This window comes from Coturnix japonica, chromosome Z (assembly GCF_001577835.2).
Source record: "Coturnix japonica isolate 7356 chromosome Z, Coturnix japonica 2.1, whole genome shotgun sequence".
In the NCBI taxonomy this organism is placed as follows: Eukaryota; Metazoa; Chordata; class Aves; order Galliformes; family Phasianidae; genus Coturnix; species Coturnix japonica.
In genome coordinates this window covers 18,549,117-18,571,947 of record NC_029547.1, presented here as the reverse complement: position 1 = coordinate 18,571,947, position 22,831 = coordinate 18,549,117, and the positions used below count along the sequence as shown (strand labels likewise).

At 40.8% G+C, this 22,831-nt stretch overlaps 2 protein-coding genes across 3 annotated transcripts in view; both read left to right on the top strand.

The window, feature by feature from the left end:
• The window catches only part of ANKRD55 (ankyrin repeat domain 55), a 75,015-nt gene extending 60,265 nt beyond the window's left edge, over window positions 1-14,750 (top strand). The window contains exon 12 of one of the 2 annotated variants that reach the window (XM_032441304.1): window positions 13,699-14,750. In XM_032441304.1, coding sequence (XP_032297195.1) covers window positions 13,699-13,719 — 21 coding nt within the window. In that variant the 3' untranslated portion in view covers window positions 13,720-14,750. Of the gene's footprint in view, window positions 1-2; window positions 1,105-13,698 lie in introns of those variants that run through there. The other variant, XM_032441303.1, reaches the window with a different exon arrangement.
• Window positions 14,751-16,145: 1,395 nt separating this feature from the next.
• The window catches only part of IL6ST (interleukin 6 signal transducer), a 34,594-nt gene continuing 27,908 nt past the window's right edge, over window positions 16,146-22,831 (top strand). The window contains exon 1 of the mRNA XM_015848721.1: window positions 16,146-16,275. Coding sequence (XP_015704207.1) covers window positions 16,269-16,275 — 7 coding nt within the window. The 5' untranslated portion in view covers window positions 16,146-16,268. The remainder of the gene's footprint in view (window positions 16,276-22,831) is intronic.

Here is a 22,831-nt window from a genome sequence, read left to right as displayed (position 1 = left end):
AGGAGATATGTTTACTGCAAAGACAATGCAAAGCAGATCATAGTCGGTGGTTCATGGAAGAGATCTCAATATCAGGTCATTGGGTTAAGCCGTAGTAACCACAAGGATCCTTCTGTTCTTCAGTCAGGGTTTCTATGATCCCAACTGAGTCCAAAAGACTTTTTCCAGTGGCACAAGGAGAATCTGAAACATGCCTATATATCATCTGTATCCTTTTGTTATTTCAAACTGAACTGCAGTAACAATAGTTACACTCTTCAGTTTATTTCTAGATGTGACTCTAAGACAACCAGACCTTGGATTTCACTTTAATCTCTATAGGTTTAAGAAAATACAGCATTAGTCTGCATTATTAGGAAGATGAGATACATACGTAATCAGTAGTTTCACTGTTAGTTCCCTCAAAGTTGCATAACTTATTTTCAATGTTAAGAACTCATTTATATTACTACTCATTTAAGTTGCAACTTTTATAGCCTACAATTTGGCTAGTAACTATTTAATGTTTTCAAATGATTAAATATTTTACATCAAGCTTTAAGCAAATGCTCAGATGCTTTGAGGCACCTAGGAGGTGACACCTGCAGTCTCTTAATCTTTTTGCAGACCTAAGGAACTTTGCTCTTCTAATGACTAGATGAAATAGTGCAAAGAAAGAGGTTTCTCTGTCTCCAGCAGCTGACCTGAAACACTTGCCTGCATGAAATGCATTGAAGTACGGAAGTATGAGTACAAAAAGATGTGGATACAGAATTTTTGTATGGGTGTAGCTAGTCTGTGATTCTTTATTAACATGTGGCCAGGTCATAATCTTTTTTCTTTCCTATTTTTTTCATTCTTCTCTTGAGTAGTAGTATTTTTTCCAGCAGCTGTTAGAGATAGAAGAAACTCCTTACTTTTATATGACAAATACATTTGCAGCAAGGTTTATGTGAGTATGTGTATTAAATGAAAGCATGACAAGAAGAGGAAATACTATAATCAGCATGAACAAGCTTAGAAAGTTTTGATGTAGAAAATGAAAAAAAGGCAAATATCCTTTTCACTAAATACTTCTCCTCTTTAGGAAACTTCAACTTGTATCTGAACAATATCTCCTATGTAGTGCAAGTGTTTATATTAAATAAATATATTTTAAAAACACAAAAACAAAAACATACATACTGTGTGTGTTGGTTTATTTGGTTTGGTTTGGTTTGGTTTGGTTTGGTTTGGTTTGGTTTGGTTTGGTTTGGTTTGGTTTGGTTTGGTTTTTAACAGGGTTGTCTATCACATGGTTTGAGGCTTAAGGACAGCTAAAAAGTGTGGCAGCTACTTAGTAACTATTTGAGCTGAACTTAGACAGAGGTACTTTTATACATAAAAATTCACCCCTCCCTTTTCAAACCAGAAGGGCAGGCGAGATGCCAGAAGCTACAGGCTATGAGCATGCCTGTAAAGGGGGAATTCACCTGCCAAATCATGAGCTCCCTGAGGACTGCACAACTCTCCACACCCACTCCTCCAGCACAGTCTTGAAACAGCTTCAGCCTGTGTTGCAACCCAGAAAGATTTGAAACCACAATCTATTCCCAGGGTCCTTCCTTGGACTTTCTCCATTAATGCTTGAGCTTGTGCTGTATACCTGCAAAATAGTTCTCTATCCATACAGCTAGCATATTGCCTCTCTTACCGCAGATGTAAAAGAATCAGAAACCCTTGTGAGAGATTTCTTAACTACAGTGATTTCAGTGCATTCAGAACTGATATCACATAATGATCTGGATTAATTAGTTGAATAAAATAATATTTTAAAAAATAAAAACTGGGAGTTCAGTCTTGCTTCTAAAATGTAGTAATTTGGCTGCTGAGAACATTCCTTAAAATAGTGTCACCTAGACAAAACTTGAGAAAGTATAGGGGCAGTTTTTCTTTTTCTTGATTTTACATGGTAATAGTAAAATATAACACTACTCTCAGCCATCCCCCCTAATAACAAGCCACTTCAGTGTTAAATATTTAAGTCAACTAAAAAAAAAGCAGCTACTGCTGCACACTGCATAGCTCCAGTAGGATAATATGCTCTTAAAAAAACTTGTCTTTGCAAGGCTCCCCAGCCTTCCAGGTATAATGATTTATATACTTAAAATATAAATCTTATGCACTGAATCAGAGAGTGAGGAGCCCTGATCATGTATATAGCTAAAACATATAGTGAGTCTTAATAAGTAAGTTCCCATAGCCCACAAATTTGGCATTCTTCCAAACCAGGGGAGAAAACAGAGATAACACTATGTTGTTTTCCATTTTCAACAATTCTTATAATGCTGAAGTTAAGCACTATTTTCTTCTTCCTATAAGCTGGGACAGTTGTTAGTTTTCTAAACTGTCAGACATGGTTAACATGGTTTTCATGAAGGCAAGGCTATAAGAGGTAGTGGAAAAGACTTGGTGTACTTCAGCAGAAAATAGCACTCCGGACTATACTTCTGCTTTTACAGCATAGACGAAACAAAACAGGGTAAGATGAAAAATAATGGTATCTAAGAGATCTCTAGAATCACCAAGAAACCCAACCACTAAAGAAACCCATTATGAAACATACTATTCCAGTGGTATCTCATTCCATTATAGCACCTAAAAAAAGAAATCAACATTATTTGAAATGTGCTGAATATGAGGAAAATGGAACATTCCTCTCCATCTGCTGGAAATACTCTAAAGTAAATAAAGATACTAAGTGCTGGGCAGAAATACTGGAAGTAATTTTTAAAAATAACAAAAAAGCAGACGCCAATGGAGGCCCCCTAGTCATCCCGCTAGGTTTAGCCCTGGAAGGAAATTATAGTTTGGGAAACTAGATCTGCCAGATGGTTAATCACAGTTAGTGGAGAACACAAAGGGCTTCACTTGATGATAAGTCTTAGCAAAGTAACAGATGTCCCCAGAAAAAAAGAAAAAGAAGAAAATTTTACAGATTTTTAAAGTTCTGGAGCCAGTTATTTCATACAATCTGGCTCATAAAGTAAAATCTTCCATTTAAGTGCATGTCTAAACCTACTTAAATATTGACTATTGTCTATTGCAGGAAAATACTTGTACCTGAAGGAACTACTAGAGTTACCAATGTACCATGAGCAGTATTATAGTAAGATGACAAAACTATGAACTGTCATTCTTGTGTTGTTAGTTGCTGAGCTAGGAAGCATTTGCCATAGTAGTGTTGGGCAACATGATGTTAGAAGCACCTCCTGTTGTTCTCTCAGATCTTTGCATACTTTACAGGAGTAGGTAAATATTATCATTGGCAAGAAAAATTCAAATAAATTAACTAGGAAACACAACACATTATTAATAATTAGAGATGTAACAGAGACACAATGTTCTCAGTGACTTTTCAATGGTCTCTTGTTGTAGCCCCTTTCAGAAAACTTACTTGCTGTTATCTGATTTTATTTTTAGCGCTATGGTTTGACTCAAATAGGAAGTGGATATGCTGTGTTTCCTTTCTTTTCAAGCTGTGTGGATGTCAGTCAATCAAGCAGAAAGCATCCTGTTCTTGTTTTCTTCTTTTTCTATTTCACTTCACAGCAATATTGGAGCTTCACAACCTAAAGAAATTGACACCAGTGGTGTCATCTATGTTTCAAAAACACTGACATATTTCAAAAATCAGTGGTAGCTGGTTTATGGTCTATGTTACTGTGACAATTTTTAAAAATCTGGATTAGATCTCACTCAGATGGGTAGCCTGTTTTTGGAAAACTGAAGATGAAAACTTTAAAAAGACAATGGAAAATACTTCAGTGAAATCAGAATATCCTTCAGGAGAGAGTCATGTTGAGTGTTACCAAAAGATTCTTTACCAGAGGATGGTCAGGCCCTGGAACAAGCTGCCCAGGGTGATGGTCATGGCCCAGAACTGCCAGAGTTCAAGGAGCATTTTGGATAGTGCTCTCAGAAACAGGATGATTTTGGGTGGCGCTGTATAGAGCCAGGAGCTGGATCGATGATCTTCGGGAGTCCTTTCCAACTCGGGACATTCTTTGATCCTATGGTTCTAAAACAATTCTTCTGACAATTTACTTTCCCACAAATTGTTACAAACTCATGGTTCTGATGGTTTAGCTTCCACATGAACAAGAGGGGTTAGAAGCGGTCAACAGAATTCTGAAGAATTTAACAATTGGAACTTAACCCAATTGTTAAATAACTCAACATCAAATTCATATTAACTTAAATTGAAATTAGAATTAATGTACACTTATGTACAGTGGATGAAAATCTAATTCCTCAGACATTTTCACTGTACAGGGTTCATAGGAAATGCTTATTAGCTTTGCTGGACTATAATTTCATCTGAAAGTTCCGTTTTGCAGTTACAGGAACCAAGCCAGCTACTCTTTAGTATGATGAAAAAATTCTATGTTTCTTCAAAATATTGTCAAGATGACTTCATGCTATTACCAATAAGAACACTGACAATGTACTGGTCGTATTGACTCTGATTAGTTTTGAGGGGAAAAAAAACAGTCATAAGATTATTACCAGTAAAACTCATTTTTTTCTTCAGAGCAAACATTGGAGCTACTAAATATGTCAAGTTACATTCCTTTTCTCAAGAAAAGCATAACTGATTAATGAGCAGGCAAAAAATTGCTTCCTGAGCAGACTGGAAAAGTACCTTCTTTAAAGCACAGCACATACTCAAAAATGATACTAAAAAAGAATGGCCACTTTAGAGCTACCGAGCTTGCAGTGTATGAGTTAATAAGCCTAATTTTTATGTGGATCCAGCTTTGGATAATTAACTTCTTCCTGCCTGCAAAATTCCCCCACATCATCAGCTGAATATAATGTAAGGCTTTACATTATTAAACAATTGTTATATTCATCCCAGACATTGCTGAATTCAGTCATGTGTAAAAAGGACTTCTTATGCAGAGAAATGAAACCAAACCCCTTCTGCCTTTTTTTTTTTTTTTTTTTTTTTAAGGCTGTGGACAAAGAATTACTGCTTACAGGAAAGAGAATAGTGTTAACACTGAAAATAGTTTCATCTTATCCCTCCAATACAAGGGTCAGCAACTTGACAAGGATTATATGTCAGTTGCATGCATTTTTCTTTTCTACATCAATGGCTGAACCTGCTGGAAAGAACTCAGCTGGTGCCCGGAACTGCTGCCTTGCAAGCTATAAGATCCCGTTACTACATCATCAATAGCTTGTCTGTACATGAGACACTTGTTTCTGGCAGCCACCAAGTCCTAGTGCTGGAGGCAGTAGGGACTGATCTCCCTCCCCTCTTTGTCACACATACTTTGTTTTACGTGCTACAGTTGTCAGCTTTGCACCCAGAGAGAGATGCAAGGGCAGCAGCTTGCAAACAAGTCTCTACTTTCCTGGTCATATCTGCTTGTAGATCACATGCTGTGATTTCAGTCCACTTTACCAAATCTTCCTCCTGACACCAAGACTTGCACCAAGCAAAAACAGAAAGAAAAGTCAAGGGAAAGAGGAAATATAGTAATAAAAGAGACAGAGAAAAAAGGAAGACGAGGCAGGTCTGAGAGTCTGGTATCTATACACTATATACTGCAGAAGAGCAGAGATAGCAAGTTCATGTTATTCCCCAGAACACTGAAGGTTTTGAGAAACTTAAAGCTACAAATAAACTGCAAAGCAAGATATCATAATTTACATATCTGTGGTCCTTTCAAAGGGCTGGGAAGGGTTCACAAGACATAGGAATTTATAAGCATTTCTAAAATACATTTATTCAAACTGCTAAGGACTGCATATAAACTTATTGTGACTGTGAAAATGTTGACACCTGTTGGATAAACTGTAATTGGTGACTGAATTACTCTTATACTGATTATGAATCATATAATAAAATTCAAGTAATAAATCACAGATTTGAAGGGGTTGGAAGGAACTTTTGGGTATCACCCAGTCCAACACCCCTGCTAAAGCAGATTCCTTCAGTAGACTTCACAGGAAAGCATCCGAAGGGGTCTTGAAAATCTCCAGAGAAGGAGACTCCATAGCTTCTCTGGGCAGCCTCTTCCAGTGCTACATCACCCTCTTAGTTAGCAAGTTATTTCTCATGTTGGTTGTAAGGTACAACTTTGGAGTAAATACTAGCACACGGTTTCCTATAAGATCTGTTCAAAACAGGCATTAAAGTATTAGAAAGCAGCAAATGAGAGCTACAAAGATGGTGAAGAGTCTAGAAGGTAAGACTTTTTCAGAATAGGCACTTTTAGATGAACAGAAGCAGCATGTGTGTCTCAAAGACATATGGATACTGAACCTCATCTAGAATATGAGTATATCTTCGTCACGTCACTCCCATTTACAAGAAGGGGAGCAGGGACGACCCGGGTAACTACAGGCCGGTGAGTTTCACCTCTGTGCCTGGGAAGATTATGGAACAGATCCTCCTGGACAACATGCTTGATCACATAAAGAACAAGCATGTGATCCGAGACAGCCAGCACGGCTTCACCAGGGGAAGGTCATGCTTAACTAATCTGTGGCCTTCTATGATTGACAGTGACGGCGTTGGTGGATGAAGGGAAGGCGACCGATGTCATTTACCTGGACCTGAGCAAGGCCTTTGACATGGTCCCCCATCACATCCTCATCTCCAAATTGGAGGGGGGTGGATTTGATGGGTGGACAATAGGATGGATAGCAATTGGTTGAAAGGCCGCAGACAGAGGGTGGTGGTCAATGCTCTATGTCCAGGTGGAGGCCGTAACGAGCGGCGTCCCTCAAGGGTCTGTCTTGAGGACCGGTGGCTCTTTAACATCTTTATTAATGACATCGATGATGGAATGGAGTGCACCCTCAGAAGTTGCTTGGATGAACCAAGCTGAGTGGTGGCAGTTGATACGGTGGAGGGAACAGATGCATTCAGAGGGACCTTGACAGGCTGGAAAGCGGGCTCGGGTGAACCTAATGAGGTTCAACACGGCAAAGTGCAAGGTTTTGCACTTGGGCGGAAGAACCCCAGGCACCTGTACAGGCTGGGAGGAGTTGTCCTTGAGAGCAGCTCAGCTGAAAAAGACCTAGGGGTCCTGATAGAATGAGAAACTTAACATGAGCCAGCAGTGGCGCTCTGGCACCCCGGAAAGCAAATGGATCTGGGCTCCATCAGGAGAGGGGGGTCAGCAGGGATAGGGAGGTGATTGTCCCTCTCTACTCTGCTCTTGTGAGGCCCATCTGGAGTACTGTGTCCAGGTGTGGAGCCCTCAGTACAAAAAAGATATGGAAATTTGGAAAGGGTCCAGAGGAGGCGCACAAATGATCAGGGGCTGGAAGCACCTCCCTATGAGGACAGGCTGAGGGAGTTGGGTTTGTCTCAGCCTGGAGAGAAGAAGGTTTGCGGGGTGACCTCATTTGCAGCTTTCAGTACCTGAAGGAACTTACATCCAGGAGGGGAGTAAACTCTTCGAAAGCTGATAATAGCAGGACAAGGGAAAATGGTTTTAAGTTGAAGGAGGGAAGATTTAGGTTGGATGTTAGGGGTAAGTTCTTTACTAGAAGGTGGTTAGGTCCTGGAACAGGCTGCCCAGTGGAGGTTGTGGATGCCCCGTCTTTGGAGTGTTTCAAGCAGGTTGGACGGGGCCCTGGGCAACCTGATCTAGTAAATGTATATGTTTGTGGCCCTGCTAGGCAGGGGGGTTGGAACTACATGATCCTTGAGGTCCCTTCCAACCCGGGTAATTCTGTGATTCTGTGATTCTGTGATTCTGTGATTCAAGAAGACTGACACAGTCACTCACAGCTTACACAGAGCATATTACAGTAAGCATTTATATGCTAAATGAGAAGTAGTCTCAGTTATAGAAGAAAAGCTAAAGAAAATTCACAGAAGAGTGAGAAAGAAAGGAGTAGACAATTATGTTGTTTTTACGGTCTTTACTATAAAGGAATGTTAGCCTACTATTAGCATGACAATTTTGTTTGCATGTTACATATCTAACTATGAACATTTGTCATTTTATTTAATCTTTTAGGACTCTTGATTCTACTAGAAAGTCTGTGTCTTGCCACATGTTATATATCACGAAGACAGTGAGCTTCTGAGATATCAGCTTTCTTATGCCTTATTTCACTACAAGTTTTAATTGCTAAGTTCTGACTACAAAGTATTTGATACTGCAGGTTGTGAGATGAGACCTACAGGAATTGTCTGCAACTTTAGATTTTCATGTTTTTCTGTGTATATGAATGACAGTATAAATATGACACACAAATACTAATTTTCTTGCTATAATGACATTTCAAAAGCAGTTATTTTGGAATGAGGACTGATTCTGCACAAGTTGTGGCTACAACAGCTGTATATAAACTAATGAGAGCAGAGAAAATACGAAAGTAAGACTGGAAGTGGAAGGGGAGAAAAAGCAAGCACTAGAAGGTAATTGGGGAAATAAATAAATAAATAAATAAATAAATAAATAAATAATGCTAAGCAATAATGATAGAGGAAGGAGAACATAGACCAGGGAGACTGGAAATGCAAAGTACATCTTCAAAGGCAGTGAACTGTTTGAGGCAGAAATGTTTACCGCTTGACTTTGCACCAGATATACAGTTGTGGTATGAGTTGGTTAATACAAATCATTACTGTCTCTTCTGTTTTCCAGAGAATGCATAAGTTTCCTAGGTATCTAAATATATAATTCACTCAAGATAATAAATTATTTAAGACCAAAGTCGATGCAAGCTATACCACAGTCTAGTATATCTTAACCATGGGAAATCATTACTGAAAGCTTATTCTCCTTTGTTGATTTTCACTCTGTCATTTATTTCATTCTACACACAATCTTCTTGTGCCACAGTTTAATGTACAAATCTCTATACTCCTTCTTGTATTTTTTATTTATACATTCACATTCACCTGGTGTATTAAATTTTGTCACAGTTTCTTCAGTTGTTCCTGGTCTCTATTCTTTCCATTTCCCAACCAAACAAGATTCCTAGTGAGAATGCTTTTTTGTTGGTGGTGGTGGCATTTCTCTGTGTAAAATCCTCACAGCTGAACATACTTTTCTACACACAGACTTATCTGTTCTGAATAATGTCAATGAATGAATGAGGGATTCTCTAACACAGAACTTAGCTCTTGTTTTATGGATGAGAATGTATTTCCCCATGATGCTTATATCATTATTTTTGTAGTGACAGGTTCCAGCCCTTTGTGTTTTAAAACAGCTCAAGTAGAAAACTTGAAGCACAAAGCTATCAAGATCCCTTTTTTAATATGTGTCGCTTTAAAGCAATTAACTGTATATCATAACTGATGGCTGTTTTCCTGGAAATCAAGTGCTAACTCACTGTATCGATTTATGGTTACAGTATGTACAGAAAGGGAAAAGTAGAATTTGTCAGTAGTTTGCTTGCAGCAGATTTCACCTCTGTAATCTCCATATGCCCCGTGATATCAGAAAGCCAACCTTTTCAACCATAACAATAACTCAATACATGCCCAGCATGCCTCAACAGAATAGGTCTTCAGAAGCTGGGTGTTACCCTGATGTGTGAATTCCCAGGAAGCAGATTTATGCTTGTCAAAGTAAGTCAAGCTGAACTATTTTCTACTGCATTCATGTTCTTAAAGCACGATCATCACACTAGGGCTTTCCAGCAGGACAGAACTCCAAACAGCATGACTAACAGTTATGAAACAGAGCAGCTTGAAGCACAGAGTTCTCTTTTTGCATGGGAACATATGTGGTAGGAAGCTGGTATACATGGTACCTCGTTCTATTTTAAATATGGCAGGGTTTTCTTTCAAATTTTGTGTTGTTTTATGAACCTGCTCTCTCTATACAAATTAAGAAGTGTTTGAAAAAAGGATGAAGAGGCAGTGCTATCTCTTTTGCTTAATCTTTCCATTACCTAGGACCAGCTCTCACAGAGACTAGTTTTAGCCTCAGCATGGCAAATGGAAAAACCAAAGAGCAGAGTTCAACTGTCCCTGCTCCACTTTGAAGTCTCAACTTCAAAGCCATGAGCGAGATCTCCACTTGAAATTCTGTGGCTTGCAATGCAATTGCTGTAAAATCTGAAGAGGTGCTTCATGTGACTTTGTTCTACACTAACTGGAAAATTGTCATAGGAACAAAACCCAAGGAAGGTGTGAATAACCATTCTCATTAGTCTGACTAGGACAGTTTACTTGCTCATTGGAAATGATGAAAAGGGTCACTTATGTGAGCTTTTTAAGAATTCATTACCAGAATGAATCCAAAAATACTTCAACCAAACACAGACTGGCTGCGAGGGTACAACCTACAGCAAAGCAGACTCAACTCTGGCCACGAGTTTTCAGAACAACTTTTTCTATCGCTAATATCACAAACACCAGCCCATATATGGGCTCAGCTCATTGTTCTTCACACGTGATCTTATCTTGTTCAAATATTAAGCTACTTTGGCAATGGAAGACTGACCTATGTTTTCTGGAATACCTCTTTTTGGACTTATAAACATGTCATAAACATTCTTGTGGCCAAGTAGGAAAGATAATCCCAGCCCTTCTTAGCACATCACCCTCCTTTCTTTTATCATCTTCTACTATTTCTTGTTAAGCCTTCTTGCCCCCTTTCCAAGAGTTCTGCCCTAAGCATTTGTTCAAGGACACATCTACACTTTGTTTTGGTTATGCAGAATCACAGATATTTTTTCATCATTGCCAAAAGCATTTTAAATTCATGGGCAGTTCACACATACAGCACAAGTGAATGTAGCACGTCCTAACATCTTTGTAGAACCATAGAACCATTCAAGTTCATCTCAACTACAAGTCTGAGTCAGCATTTCCTCACAGTGAACTGCAGTTTCACTGTATCATTCATTCTAACTTAAGTATTTCCTCTGTTAGTGGAATTTCAGTTTTTTTTCAGTATTTTATCTCCTTTGCTCATTTTGATTTAGAAGACTTTCCCTTTTGCTGCCCTCACTTTCGGCCAAGTTCCTCCAGTAAAGGTAATACTCCAGTTTTTTTGATTGTTCAACTCACTGTCCTTTGGGGGGGGGAAAAAAAAAAAAAAAAAAAAAAAAAAAAAAAAAAAAACCCCACTATTTAGCAACACATTCTGTTAGTCAAAGCTTCCAGTCTAGGTATAAAATACTAACTTCAACTCCAGGAAAAATATATATATATAAATAAGCTGATTTCTTGGTTCAGCACTAATCTATCATATGAGCACTATTTTTATTTATTTATATATTTATTTATTTGTGGGCTATAACCAATCTTCTTTCTAATCCATATGGCCTGTTGTAGCTTCATGATGTTGTCATTCCTCTTCTTGAGAATCAAGGAGTACTCACAACAAAAAAATTGCACCAAGTCCACTTCAGCAAGTTTATCACTTGTAGTCAGCTACTGCCATTTCCAGCTTCTTCCAGTGATCACTTTTCCTGAACTGCTGGGGCCTATTTACAGTCCCACATATCCTAATTAAATTCTGTAAGACCTTGTCCTGAGACTCATTTTTAGTAACCTACTAGCTAAAATGATGCCAAGGAAGAAGACTGGCTCATTCATCACGGCAAACCCTGTTGCTGCGCACATCTGCTGCTTGGTGCAACAAGTATTACCAAGTATCAAAGGGACTTGCTTTTGCTTAAGTTGTTAGTGTTTCATTGGTTACAACTGAGGCTGCTCGGCTCAGTGAAATTTTACCCCATCATCACAAGGACTGCAAACATCTAATTATTCTAGGGAACAAACAGCATACTCTAATCTCTCTTAAAAGCAAGTAATGAATTACCAAGTCCGTTTTTTGCTGTCACTCGAAATCTCATGTAAGTTATGAGGCTGGGAAATTCTGTGACCCTCTCTAAATCATTTCTAATAGTTACATCACCCACTTTGCCTTGCTGCTGCCTCACAGCTTGCATCTTTCTTTCTTCTTCAGAGCAATTTACCATGACTTCAAGAGCAAAAAAACAAACAAATAAACAAAACTAACAAACAAACAAATTAGCAACACAGTACTACTTTACTAGCCACCTTTGCCAAAAGACTGTTCCTATTCACTCTTGCAGGAATAAGTGACATTTCTTACTGCCAAATAATGTCAGAATGCAGAGATATGTCATAAACATAAGGACCTTGAAAACCCTGTATTTGCAAGTTCAAGTTAAGGACAGTGACAGAAGCTGAAATAACACCATCACTTCAGTAAGAAGTTTGGATGTGTCACTGAACCCCCCAGATGAATTGTTAAATACAGTGATCCAAACATCTCACGGAAAATGTCTTTGACTTGTCATGGGTCAGAACACTACCAGTGCCTCATTGTTTAATGTTTCCATGACTGAAAATCTTCCCCAAAATCCTGGTTCTGACAGTGTCTCATTTAAAACAAATCCCCGGGTATTCTGGACTGAGGAGCCTTTTCACACCCCTGACAGGATGCTTGAAGTCATTACATCAAGATAGCTGTAGATTTGAGAAAGATCTTTTCCTGTCTGTAACACATCTGCTGTGGGATTCAGTGCACTTTGCATCAACTGCAGACTTTGTCACAACCTATGCCACAAAATGGCTGAAACGATTCATTATAAAAGGTACAAGTTTGTACCGTGAACAAGATAATAAATGAAGTATTTATTGCTCGAGAAGATGCTGACTCAAAACTAGAAATCACTGCAACATGAACAAACTGCCGGTTAGATTAAAAACGTAAGTTTCATAATAATAATAACAAAACTTCACTCACATAATTGCCCACAACATTCTGTCCTGCCTATGAAAGAAGGAAAATATTACTAGAAATCACATTTGGGAGAGATGGTAAACATTTAGGGAAGATATGCGTTATAAAGTGTAATTACAGTTACTTCCACTTTGTCCTGGTTTCAGCTGGGACAAGGTTTTCTTCGTAATGTCTGGTACTTTGGCTTTAGAAGAAAAACAATGTTGATTGTACACCAATGTTTTAGTTGCTGCTGAGCAGCGCTGCATGGAGCTAAGCACATTTCAGTTTCTTAAACTGCCCTGCCAGTGAATAGCTGGGGGGGCACAAGGAGCTGGACAGAACCAGGACAGTTGACTCTAACTAGACAGAGGCATATTCCATACAATATGGCATCATGTAAAACCCACAAAACTGCAGGGAGCCAGCTGGGGGTGGGAGCTGCTGCTGCTCAGCAACAGGTCCAGCTTTGGTTGACAGATGGTGAGCAATTCCATTGCGCATCACTTGCCTTGTAGAGAGAAATACATGTGTATATCTTTTTTATCATTACTGTTAATCTTCTTCCTTTTTGGTATTTTTTAGTATTTTTTTATCTCAACATACATGTTCTACTTTTTTTCCCCAGTTCTTTCTCCTGTCTCCCTGAGAGGTGGGGTGGGGTGAGCAAATGGCTGCGCAGTTCTGAGCTGCTGCTGGGTTTAAACCCCACACATTTGCAACACATGTCAAACCAGTTGTTCTAAGTAGTGTAAGGCAAGACAAACAGCAGTCCTGACCAAAAACCACTGGACTGACAGGGCAAAAAGTGATAAACAGAGGTCAGTAAGACCGTCTTCAGGACATCCTTGGGGAGAGGAGCTGCACCACCAACCATGACACATTTGCTGCTAGGGCTGATGGAACACAGCAGACTGACTTGTGTCCACTGACTGGCTGTAGAGAAATGGTACTTAGTCCATCCATGAAACTATTTCCTTCTATTTTCCAGTTGTCTTCCAGAACACTGTGAGATTGAAGAAGGTTCTGAAGAGGAGATAAGATATATATTGGCAAGGATACTATCACTGCTTTCCAAAGGAAATTTTTGGGAAAGCCAATCACTGAAAAAGAGCTCACACAATACAGAACAACACAACTACATTGTTACTACATTAATCATAGTTTCTGCCAATACAGTAAGTACAACTGCAAACAAACCGTTTTATTCTTGTGCACAACTTCAGCTGCGCAAAAATCATCTTACACTGATCCCATAAATAGCCTGTGAAACACAAAAATTCTTGCTTGTTTAAGGAATCCCAACATATGTTTACGTGCCTGACATGGGAATTGATTTGAAGTGTGAGATTGTGTTGTTCTAGAAGTTCTGGAAATAAATCAAGAATTGCTTCAGGCTATCAGATTTCAGGAGGAGAATGTCACAAGAGGCTTTCTGTTGGCTAGGGGAAGGGGGAGAAACTTGGTAGTTCACTCCTGGAAAGATCTACTTACCAGAAGAACTCTAATGATCTGACAAAACACCAAAGAAAGAAAGAAAGATCTTAATGCTGGTACTTTTCTTCTTAGAGAAACATTGTCCAGCTCTCACCTGTCCTCATGCTTTAAGAATGGTTTGAACACACAAAAGCTTGCTAGGAAAGCCTCTTAAGTGCAGAGACTACCAAAGGGAGAAATAGCAACACCACGAGTATTTAAGGTTGCTGGAAAATGTGCCAGCTGACTGTAGGAACTTAAGTGATGAGTTTGAACTGTAGGTAAGATAAATACCTATTGGAATTATTTGACAATTGATAATTTATTTTGTCTTGAGGAAAGTGGAAACACTAAGTGATCTCTGAAATGCTCTTCCAGCTTGACTTTCTGCTATCCATAAAATGTGTACATCATTCTGAAAGTGTTGCCTCCTATTTGTTTCCACAGGAAAAGATACAAAGTACACAGTAATACTATTTAGCAGTACACATTCTCAGCTACAAAGTCACCACTGTTAGCCATGCATTTTTGCCAGTGAAGAACAAGAGCCTTCCTGCTGCACTTGTAACAATCTGCATCAGTGGAGGTGACCCACCATCACTGAAAGCCATCACTCACCACCTCACTGCACTCACATCCACTGGTTGGTCTCCATCAGCGTTCAGCAAGCATCAGTGAATGTCAATGAGTGCCATTTTTTCCACATGTCAGAGTCCAGCACCATGTCTTTACTTCACATGTATTTTATGTCAGCCACCATTTTGTCAGACTGCCCCTCTGCCACCACCTGTCACATGGCAAAACAGTGTAATGGGATATTGGTGGGAAAGTTCAGTCCCCACTGCCATACCACCAACATCCACCTCTGATGTTGCTGGCTAAGGTAATAAAATAGCAGGCCTTACTTTCAGAGTCACCTTCATACGTAACATCCTCAGTTGGGAACAGAGCAACAGATGAGGATATTAAACAATTTCAGGACATAAATCAAGCACAGAGACTGATATAAAACATGTGAGACAAGAGTTTATTTCCTACTGCCATTTATAAAGTTCTAGATCTTTCCCATCATGTAAGCCAGTGACTGAAGCAGGATATAGGTCTAGATACCCTGCTCACCTGGCTGATCTGCCTACTGCTGTCATGAGGTAACTAGCATGAAGATATACTCATGTTCCTCTCTAGACCATAAGTTGTATTGAAGTACACAGGTAAAAGCCTAACACAAGCGGCAGGAAGCAGCTCTGATGTACATCACAGATGTTCAATACATTCCCCAGTAAAAATAGCTGGAGACACTTAACCAGGTGCAAGCCTGTATATGTAGCACTTACACCTGTTTCTTCTTACTTCTGAACCGGAAAGTATAATCTGAAATCACGAGGACATCTGATAGTACCTGTGTCCCAAGCACGTGAGTCATTTTGGGGGCTTAGTGAACCACGGCACACCAGAAAATAAGCACACAGACCATGCGTATTTCCCAGCATTCCACAAACACTTCTTTAGGGGGCTAACAGCGCTCGGCTAACACGATAAGCCTGGCCTGCAACGCTCCCGGGGCAGCTTGCGAAACGCCAGCTAGGCCCGCCGGCTGCCGGCCCCAGCGCCGGGAAAAGCTTCCAGACGGAGCGGCGCGGCCTGGGGCGCCACAACCAGCGGACACGGCGCAGGTGGAGCCGTAGGGAGCCGTAGGGAGCCGTAGGGAGCCGTAGGGAGCCGTAGGGAGCCGTAGGGAGCCGTAGGGAGCCGTAGGGAGCCGTAGGGCCGGCCGAGGCGCCAAGCAGCAGGCGCAGGAAACGGGCGCGCATCCGCCGCCCCTGCGGAGCCGCCCGCGCCGCTCCGCGCCTCACGCCCCGCTGCTGGCACGGGCCGCCGCCTTCCGGGAAGCTCCGCCCCCCGCCCCTGCCGGCCGCGTCAGCGCCCCGCGCTCCAATGGCGGCGGCCACCGCGAGGGACGGGTGGTGGGGGCGGGGAAGGACGTACCCGGGCGTAGGGCCTCGCGTGCGGGACGGCGGGGCGGCGGCGGGGCGCGGCGGGGCCGTTATTTAGGGCTCGCGGCGAGGCGCCCGGAGGCGGTACCGCATGGCAGGTACGGCGCGGCGCGGGGCGGTGCGGTGTGGGGGGTGGCCGTGTGGCCGCGGGTGGGCCCCTTTCGCGTCTTGGCCCTTACCTCGCCGCCCCGTTCCTGCGGGTCTGGAGGGGCTCAGCGCGCCCCTCCCGGTGGGGCGGCAGTCGGTGGCCGCTCTGTGCCGGGCCCTGTGCCGGGCCGTGCTCCTCGGGCCGTGCCGTGCGGGCGGGCCTGCTGGGTGGGCGTGTGGCCAAGGCTCGCTGCGAGGGCGGGAGCGACCGCCGCCCCGCGCCGACCGCCGGGCCCTCGATTCTCCCCGCCGCGCGGCCGCTTGTCCGCAGGTTTCTCGGGCCGAAGCCGGAGGTGCGGGCCCTGAGGGGGGGTCACCGCTTATCGCCGCCGTGGGCTGTAACCTGGAGGCGCGAAGTGGCCTTGTCCGCTGTGGGGCCGGGGGCTGGCTGCGGATCCCGTGTGCTGCGAGTGCCTCGTCCGTACCCCTCCGGCCTGGGCCGGTGCCGTTCGGCCGAGCTGCTGGCGTGGCGAGTGGGTTATCTGTGCTCTCCTCCAGTAGTGCTGTGTGCTGGCGGTCCGAATGGAGGTGCTGTGCCCCTCATGGCTGTGTCTTTCGGACCTATGTTTTTCAGACGTTCTTAGGTCAGATAAGATTGAACATATCTACACCTATCTTCTTTTTCACCGAAACGTGCTTTGCATTGTTGCAAGTGCTGATCTGTCATGTATTTTGTAGACAAGGTGTAGAAAATCCGTCATCTTGAAAGAGAAACATGTTTGTTTTACAGTGGGCCCAACAGTGAGCGCATAGGGAGTTCAGGATGTGTGGGTACAGCGTGCAGGCTGGGTCCCTTGTGCACACTCAGTGTGTTCCTGAACTCCACCTGCCTCTGCAGTGGGTCTCTGAGAGTCTTCCTCAAGTAAACTGTTGTCAGTATTTCCATCTTGCAGATGATGAAATTCAGGCACAAAGGAAAACAGTTTGCCAAATGGACTGGCAGTGGAGAGCAGATAAATTCCAGTCTCATAGTTTTCACCCTTGTTTCAGGCTGACTAGGTGTCTGCCAGCTGGTTGCTATTTGTTGCTTGTTAGGTATCTCTAGGAGAGAAACCTGGTAGAATCCTGTTACGGTTTTATTACTGGAGTTCTGTGCTGTCATTCAGAAGGGGGAAAAAATATAGTGGTCTACAAACTGAAGAGTTCAGACACTTCGAAAAGTTAAGAATGTTTATCCTCTTCATACGATACAAATTTAGTTGTACTTCTTAGTGTTCTAAATGCTGTTGTTAATTTCAAAGGAGTAATGATTAATAAGAGGTATCATCTGCTGAAATCAAGTAATTTCTGAATTTAACAAACTTTATTTGTTTGGTGTATTGCATTAGGAAAGAGAGAGAGACAATGCAGTGATGCATGAGCAATCCAGGAGGTTTCTGGAGCATGCTGATAACTTATTTACAAGAAGTGGTCTTGTGGGCCTCATACTCACTAGCAATTAGAAGTTTCTTGGGAGTGTGAAGGTCAAAGGCAGCCTTGGCTGCAGTGACCACAAGATAGTAGAGCTGAGGATCCTCAGGCCAGGGAGGAGTGTGAAAAGTTATCTCTCACCTGTACGATGGGAGAATAGACTTCAGGCTTGTCAAAGATCTGCTTGGAAGAATAAGAATTGCCTGGGATAAGGCAATGGGGGGCTGGGGAGGGAGGAAGAGGAACCCAAGAAAGCTAGTTTATATTGAAGGATCATCTTCTCCAAGCTCAAGGGTAGTGTATTCCCATAAAGAGGAAGTCAAGCAAAACTGTTGGGAGGCCTGCCTGGATAAGCAAGGGGCTCCCGGCAAAACTCAAACAAAAGATATAATCATGCAGAGGAGTGGAGGCAAGGATGAAGAGCCTGAGAGGAATACAGATGTTGTTCAAGCATCAGAGGATTGAGTCAGGAAAGCTAAATCTCAAATGGCATTAAATCTAGCCAAGGGATATCACACATATCAGAACAGGCTTCTGTGATTTTAATTAAAGGAAGACTAGGATCTGAAGAGTGGGTTGTTGTGGACCTTCACCAAGACTGCTGATGTTGACCACCATAAGAACCTCATAGAAAAGCTGTTGGTGTACACATGGACAGTAAAGTGGGTTTAAAACTGTGAACATCTGAGCCCAAAAGGCGATGATTGATGGTAGAAGGTGGAGTGGCAATGACTGGTTGTATATACCATGCACCATACTGTTTCCATTCCTGTTTTACGTGTTAATGATCTGGATGATGAGTCAGAGTTCAGTGTATTTGCAGATGACCCAGAACTGGGTGATGGTGTCATCCAGAGGGACCTCAATAGGCTGGAAAAGTGAGCTGATAGGAACCCTTGCATTGCAGTTCAAGAAGAAATGCTGAGTCTGTACCTGGAAGAGAAACAAGCCCAGGCAACAGTACCAGCTGGGTTGGGGGGTTTCCAAGCTGGGAAACAGCCAGGCAGAAGAGAACTGAGGGTCCTGGTGTACACTAACATGAACCAACATATTGTCAGTACTCTGGGCTGCTTTAGGCAAAGTGCTGCCAGCAGGTCAAGAAAGATGATCTTTTTTTCTGCTCAGCAGTGGTGAGGCACCCTCTGGAGTACTGTTCTGGACTCTGCAGTACAAGAGAGACATGGGCGTGCTGGAAGGGGTTCAGAAAAAAGGCAATAAAAGTGATGAAGGACCTACAGCATCTTGCATGAGATGAGGGATTGTTCAGCCTGGAGAAGAGAAGGCTTTGAGGGATCTTGTCAGTGTACCCTCTGTGTATTTTTAGATGAAGTAGATGGAACCACAGCTGCTTTGGGCAGTCTGTTCTAGCACCTCACCACCCTCTGAGTAAAAAAATTCTTACTAATGTTTAATTTAAAGTTTCTGTTTTAGTTACTTAATATTTTCAAGTGTTTCTCTGAAAATGTCTTTGAGTCTCATAAGTATGGCCAAGAAGGATGTAAGCTTGGAGGAAGGAAGGAAGCTTGCAGATGAAATACTCTTAATTAGAAAGCAGTTATAGCTTGAGTAATCAAGAGTACTTGAGGATAGATGCATCTTGTGGATTGGTTTTAAGTACTCCTTAGCTTGTTATGAAACCTCAAGCAGTAGCTCTGATTTGCAATATAACTTCTATATGCAGCTTCTTCACTCGACTTATCAGTGATGCATGGATTCTGGGTGAGAGATTTCTGCTTAAAAGTATAAGTTTGACTTTTGGTTTTTTTTAAGAAGTTCCTCTTAAACAAAAATCTGTTTGCCAGTAGCCTTTGAGCTTCTGTGATTGACCTGGTGTTCAGCCTTATGAGACCAAACACCTTCCTGTGGTGTACTGGTGTTACTTATGCTGCCTGATTTGTAAGTGGAATTCTCTGGCAAGATGATGTCACTTTGCTGTAGTGTCTTTAACTGAAATTTTCATTTGTATGTCACTTGGATGGTAGTTGCCACGTTATTCATTTAAGGATTGTTTTCATAACTTAGGAAATAAGATTTAAAAAACAAGCTTTTCTATGTTGCTTGGCATAAGTAGAGCCACCCCTTTTGCTTGAATCTATGATATTTGTTGAAATAGTATTTTAAAACTGTGATAACCAAATGCTGTTGCTGCTCCATGCACATGGTGCTTGACTTCGGGCAAGTTTCTAGGTTTCCCTAGACCAGTGCTTCAGCTGTTGGTTTAAGGACTCGGGTGCCAGTGCTGTTCAGTGTTTTGGTATCAGAATAGTAGCGGAATGTGAAAAATAATAGAAGTCCTGTATGATTTAGAAATTAAATTCAGTGATTTCTTGGCATATATATTTTACATATCTTTGTTTACTGAAGTAATATCTACATCTCAGTGTTTTTTTTTCCTCTTAAGAATAACGGTGTATGAGTTAGAGGCTGTCACCACAAGTAGTTCTAAACTGATCCTATTGTTTTTTTGTTTTTACTATAGTGATATTTTCCAATATCCATTTCTTTCTCTGCTTCACTTTCTTCTTTACTTAGCTTTGTACCTATCTAAACTTGGCTAGGAGAAGTGTTTTAGTGGTCTGGAACAAGTACACAGTGTAAATAAACTGCTGATCTAGCTTTTTTTTGTTCTAAAGGAGAAGCTTCTGAACTGCCTATCTTTGCCAGCATTAGTTCAGCGTCAGGTTGAGCTTTCACATTCGATTCCAAACAAAAAGCACTCGTTTATAAAACAAGATTTCTGGCTGTGCTGTCTAATTGCTGAGTCTGAGTTTCCTTTCATGCAGACCTGCTACTTAGTCTGACTTACAGAGCTGTTACAAGTGAACAATAAGTATTTAGTAGTATTTCTCTTTGAATGTCACCATCTTGCCAAGTTTTGTTATAGCTTATATGCAAGCTTTCTGTTCCAGCTAACATTTACATGCTTGGATTAGAAAGCAAATGTTTCATTAGAACTCTCTTCCATACTGTAAAGCGTGGCCGTTTGTTTTGCTAGGTATTAGCCCCATAATTATTTTTTCTTACAATTTTCTTTTAGGCAAGATGAATAGAAGTGTTTAGTGTAGCCTGGATTCTTTCCTCTGTAATTAAATTTCCCTTAAGGATCAATCTTATAAAAAGAGAGATTAACGTTTTGTTTTAAAAATAGCACACATTAGAGGGTATTGCTGCAGCCTATTTGTGGACTCAGGTGTAGCTTAAATCTTGTAACTGGATTGATTGGCAGGGGACAAATGTCAGACATATTTGCTTTTAGGCTGTTCTGATGTATGCTGAGCTCTGTGATTTTTGTAAAGATACAGTCCATATCTGCTTGCTATCTTGTAGTGTAGGCAAGTGGGATTTTCAATTAAATGTTCTTTTGCAGATGATGGAACATGAGTCTGAGTTCTTCTGCCTTTCAGGAGCTGAGTACAATGAAATAATATTATGAGCTGTGGAGAGGTTGTTGTTTTGGTGTTTGTTGTTTTTTTTCCCTCCCATAAAATGGACACTAAGCTCTCCAAAGTACAGAGCAGTAGGGCATTGGACCTCAGGTTTCTCATTTGTAAATCTGATTATGCACAGGGCACGTAAGTAGGGAAGAATTGAAGCTTAGTAATGATATTTACTTAAAATGATGACTTCATCTTGTTTTGTTTTCATACAAATAATAATATTACACCTCAAAAGAGATGTTATATAATTCTTTATCACTGTTAACTTCTTATTTTGGCTTTTGTTTTTTGTGTTGGGTTTATGTTCCTCGGGTGTTCAGTTCTTTTCTCTGGTTAGCCTGAGCCATATCTAAGTTAACTTAATGATTTTAACGTCAGCAGCGTTGTGGGTTTATCGTCTAACCTGAAATAAATGGTTACTGAAAGGAAAACTAACAACTTTGCAATGATGCAACACTTAGCTGACATTACAGGTTTTTTGTTTTTGGTTTTTAACATGTCACCAATAATGATAGCAAACATCTTTGTTGTGTTTTTTTTTTTTTTCCTCTGGAAGAGGAATGTTGTGTTGTGCATTCTTGATTTTTTTTATTTTTATTTTTAATTTTTATCCCTGACTTTTCACATTTCCTTCACTTTTTTCCTTTTTCTAGCACAGAATTTGTCTGCTGTTGTTAGCAGTTTTTGGCAATTAGCAGGAAAGTGTTGCATCTTCCTCCTTTCAACCTATCTCATATTTTCCCTTGGGATTTTCAGGAGCTTCAAAACCTCCATCGTAGTGTTTTAAAGCTATTTAATTTAAATCATCTAGATTAAAATAACATATCTTAAGGTTTGTATTTAAAGTACAACAAGTTCCATCTAGCAAGTGACACTGCTGATAAACATTAGAGTATGTTATGACACTGGAAGAGGTCACTGAGTGCATGTGTTCCCTCATGGACTTAAGACCAAAGCCAACAGAATGCCATTGGTCTTGCTCACCACCTGGATCTGCTTAAATTTATGTAACCAATTGGGATTTTGAAATGCAGAGAGAAATGGATGGGTAAAAACCTAATTATTCACATAGCAGAAAAAGCATCTGCAGAGAGCATGTCAGTTGCTTTATTTTCACCAGACACTTGCAGTTAGCTTATCTAAAGATTTGCTGCACTGAAAACCGTGTAATGGTTTTCATACCTAGCCCATGGTAGGATATATTTAAAAAGAAAAGGCTTTGATTCTGAACTCCATGTGGAGTGTGATTACTGTGTAACAGAAATGTTATTTATAAATAAATATCTAATGACTGTTATAAATAACATATAATAATGTATAATAATAGTAATAATAATAATAATAATATAATGTAATATAAATTACAAAATCATCTCATCAGGTATATTTCTAGTATAAAAAATTACTTAATATTTTTTATCTTTGAATAACGAGCTTTAAAGTATGGAATTATTATTCTGCTAAATAACTATTATTTTATTCCAAACTGTAATACATCTGTGTTGATAAGACACTGCTGTAGGGGTTTGCGTTTAGCTTTTGTTCAGTTGTTGGCTTCTAATTCCCCTGGAAATAAATTTTCGTTACATTGTACTGCTTAGCTTCTTTTTCAAATCTGATGGCTTAGGTGCGCTAATATGTAAGAAATGCGAGTCCACTT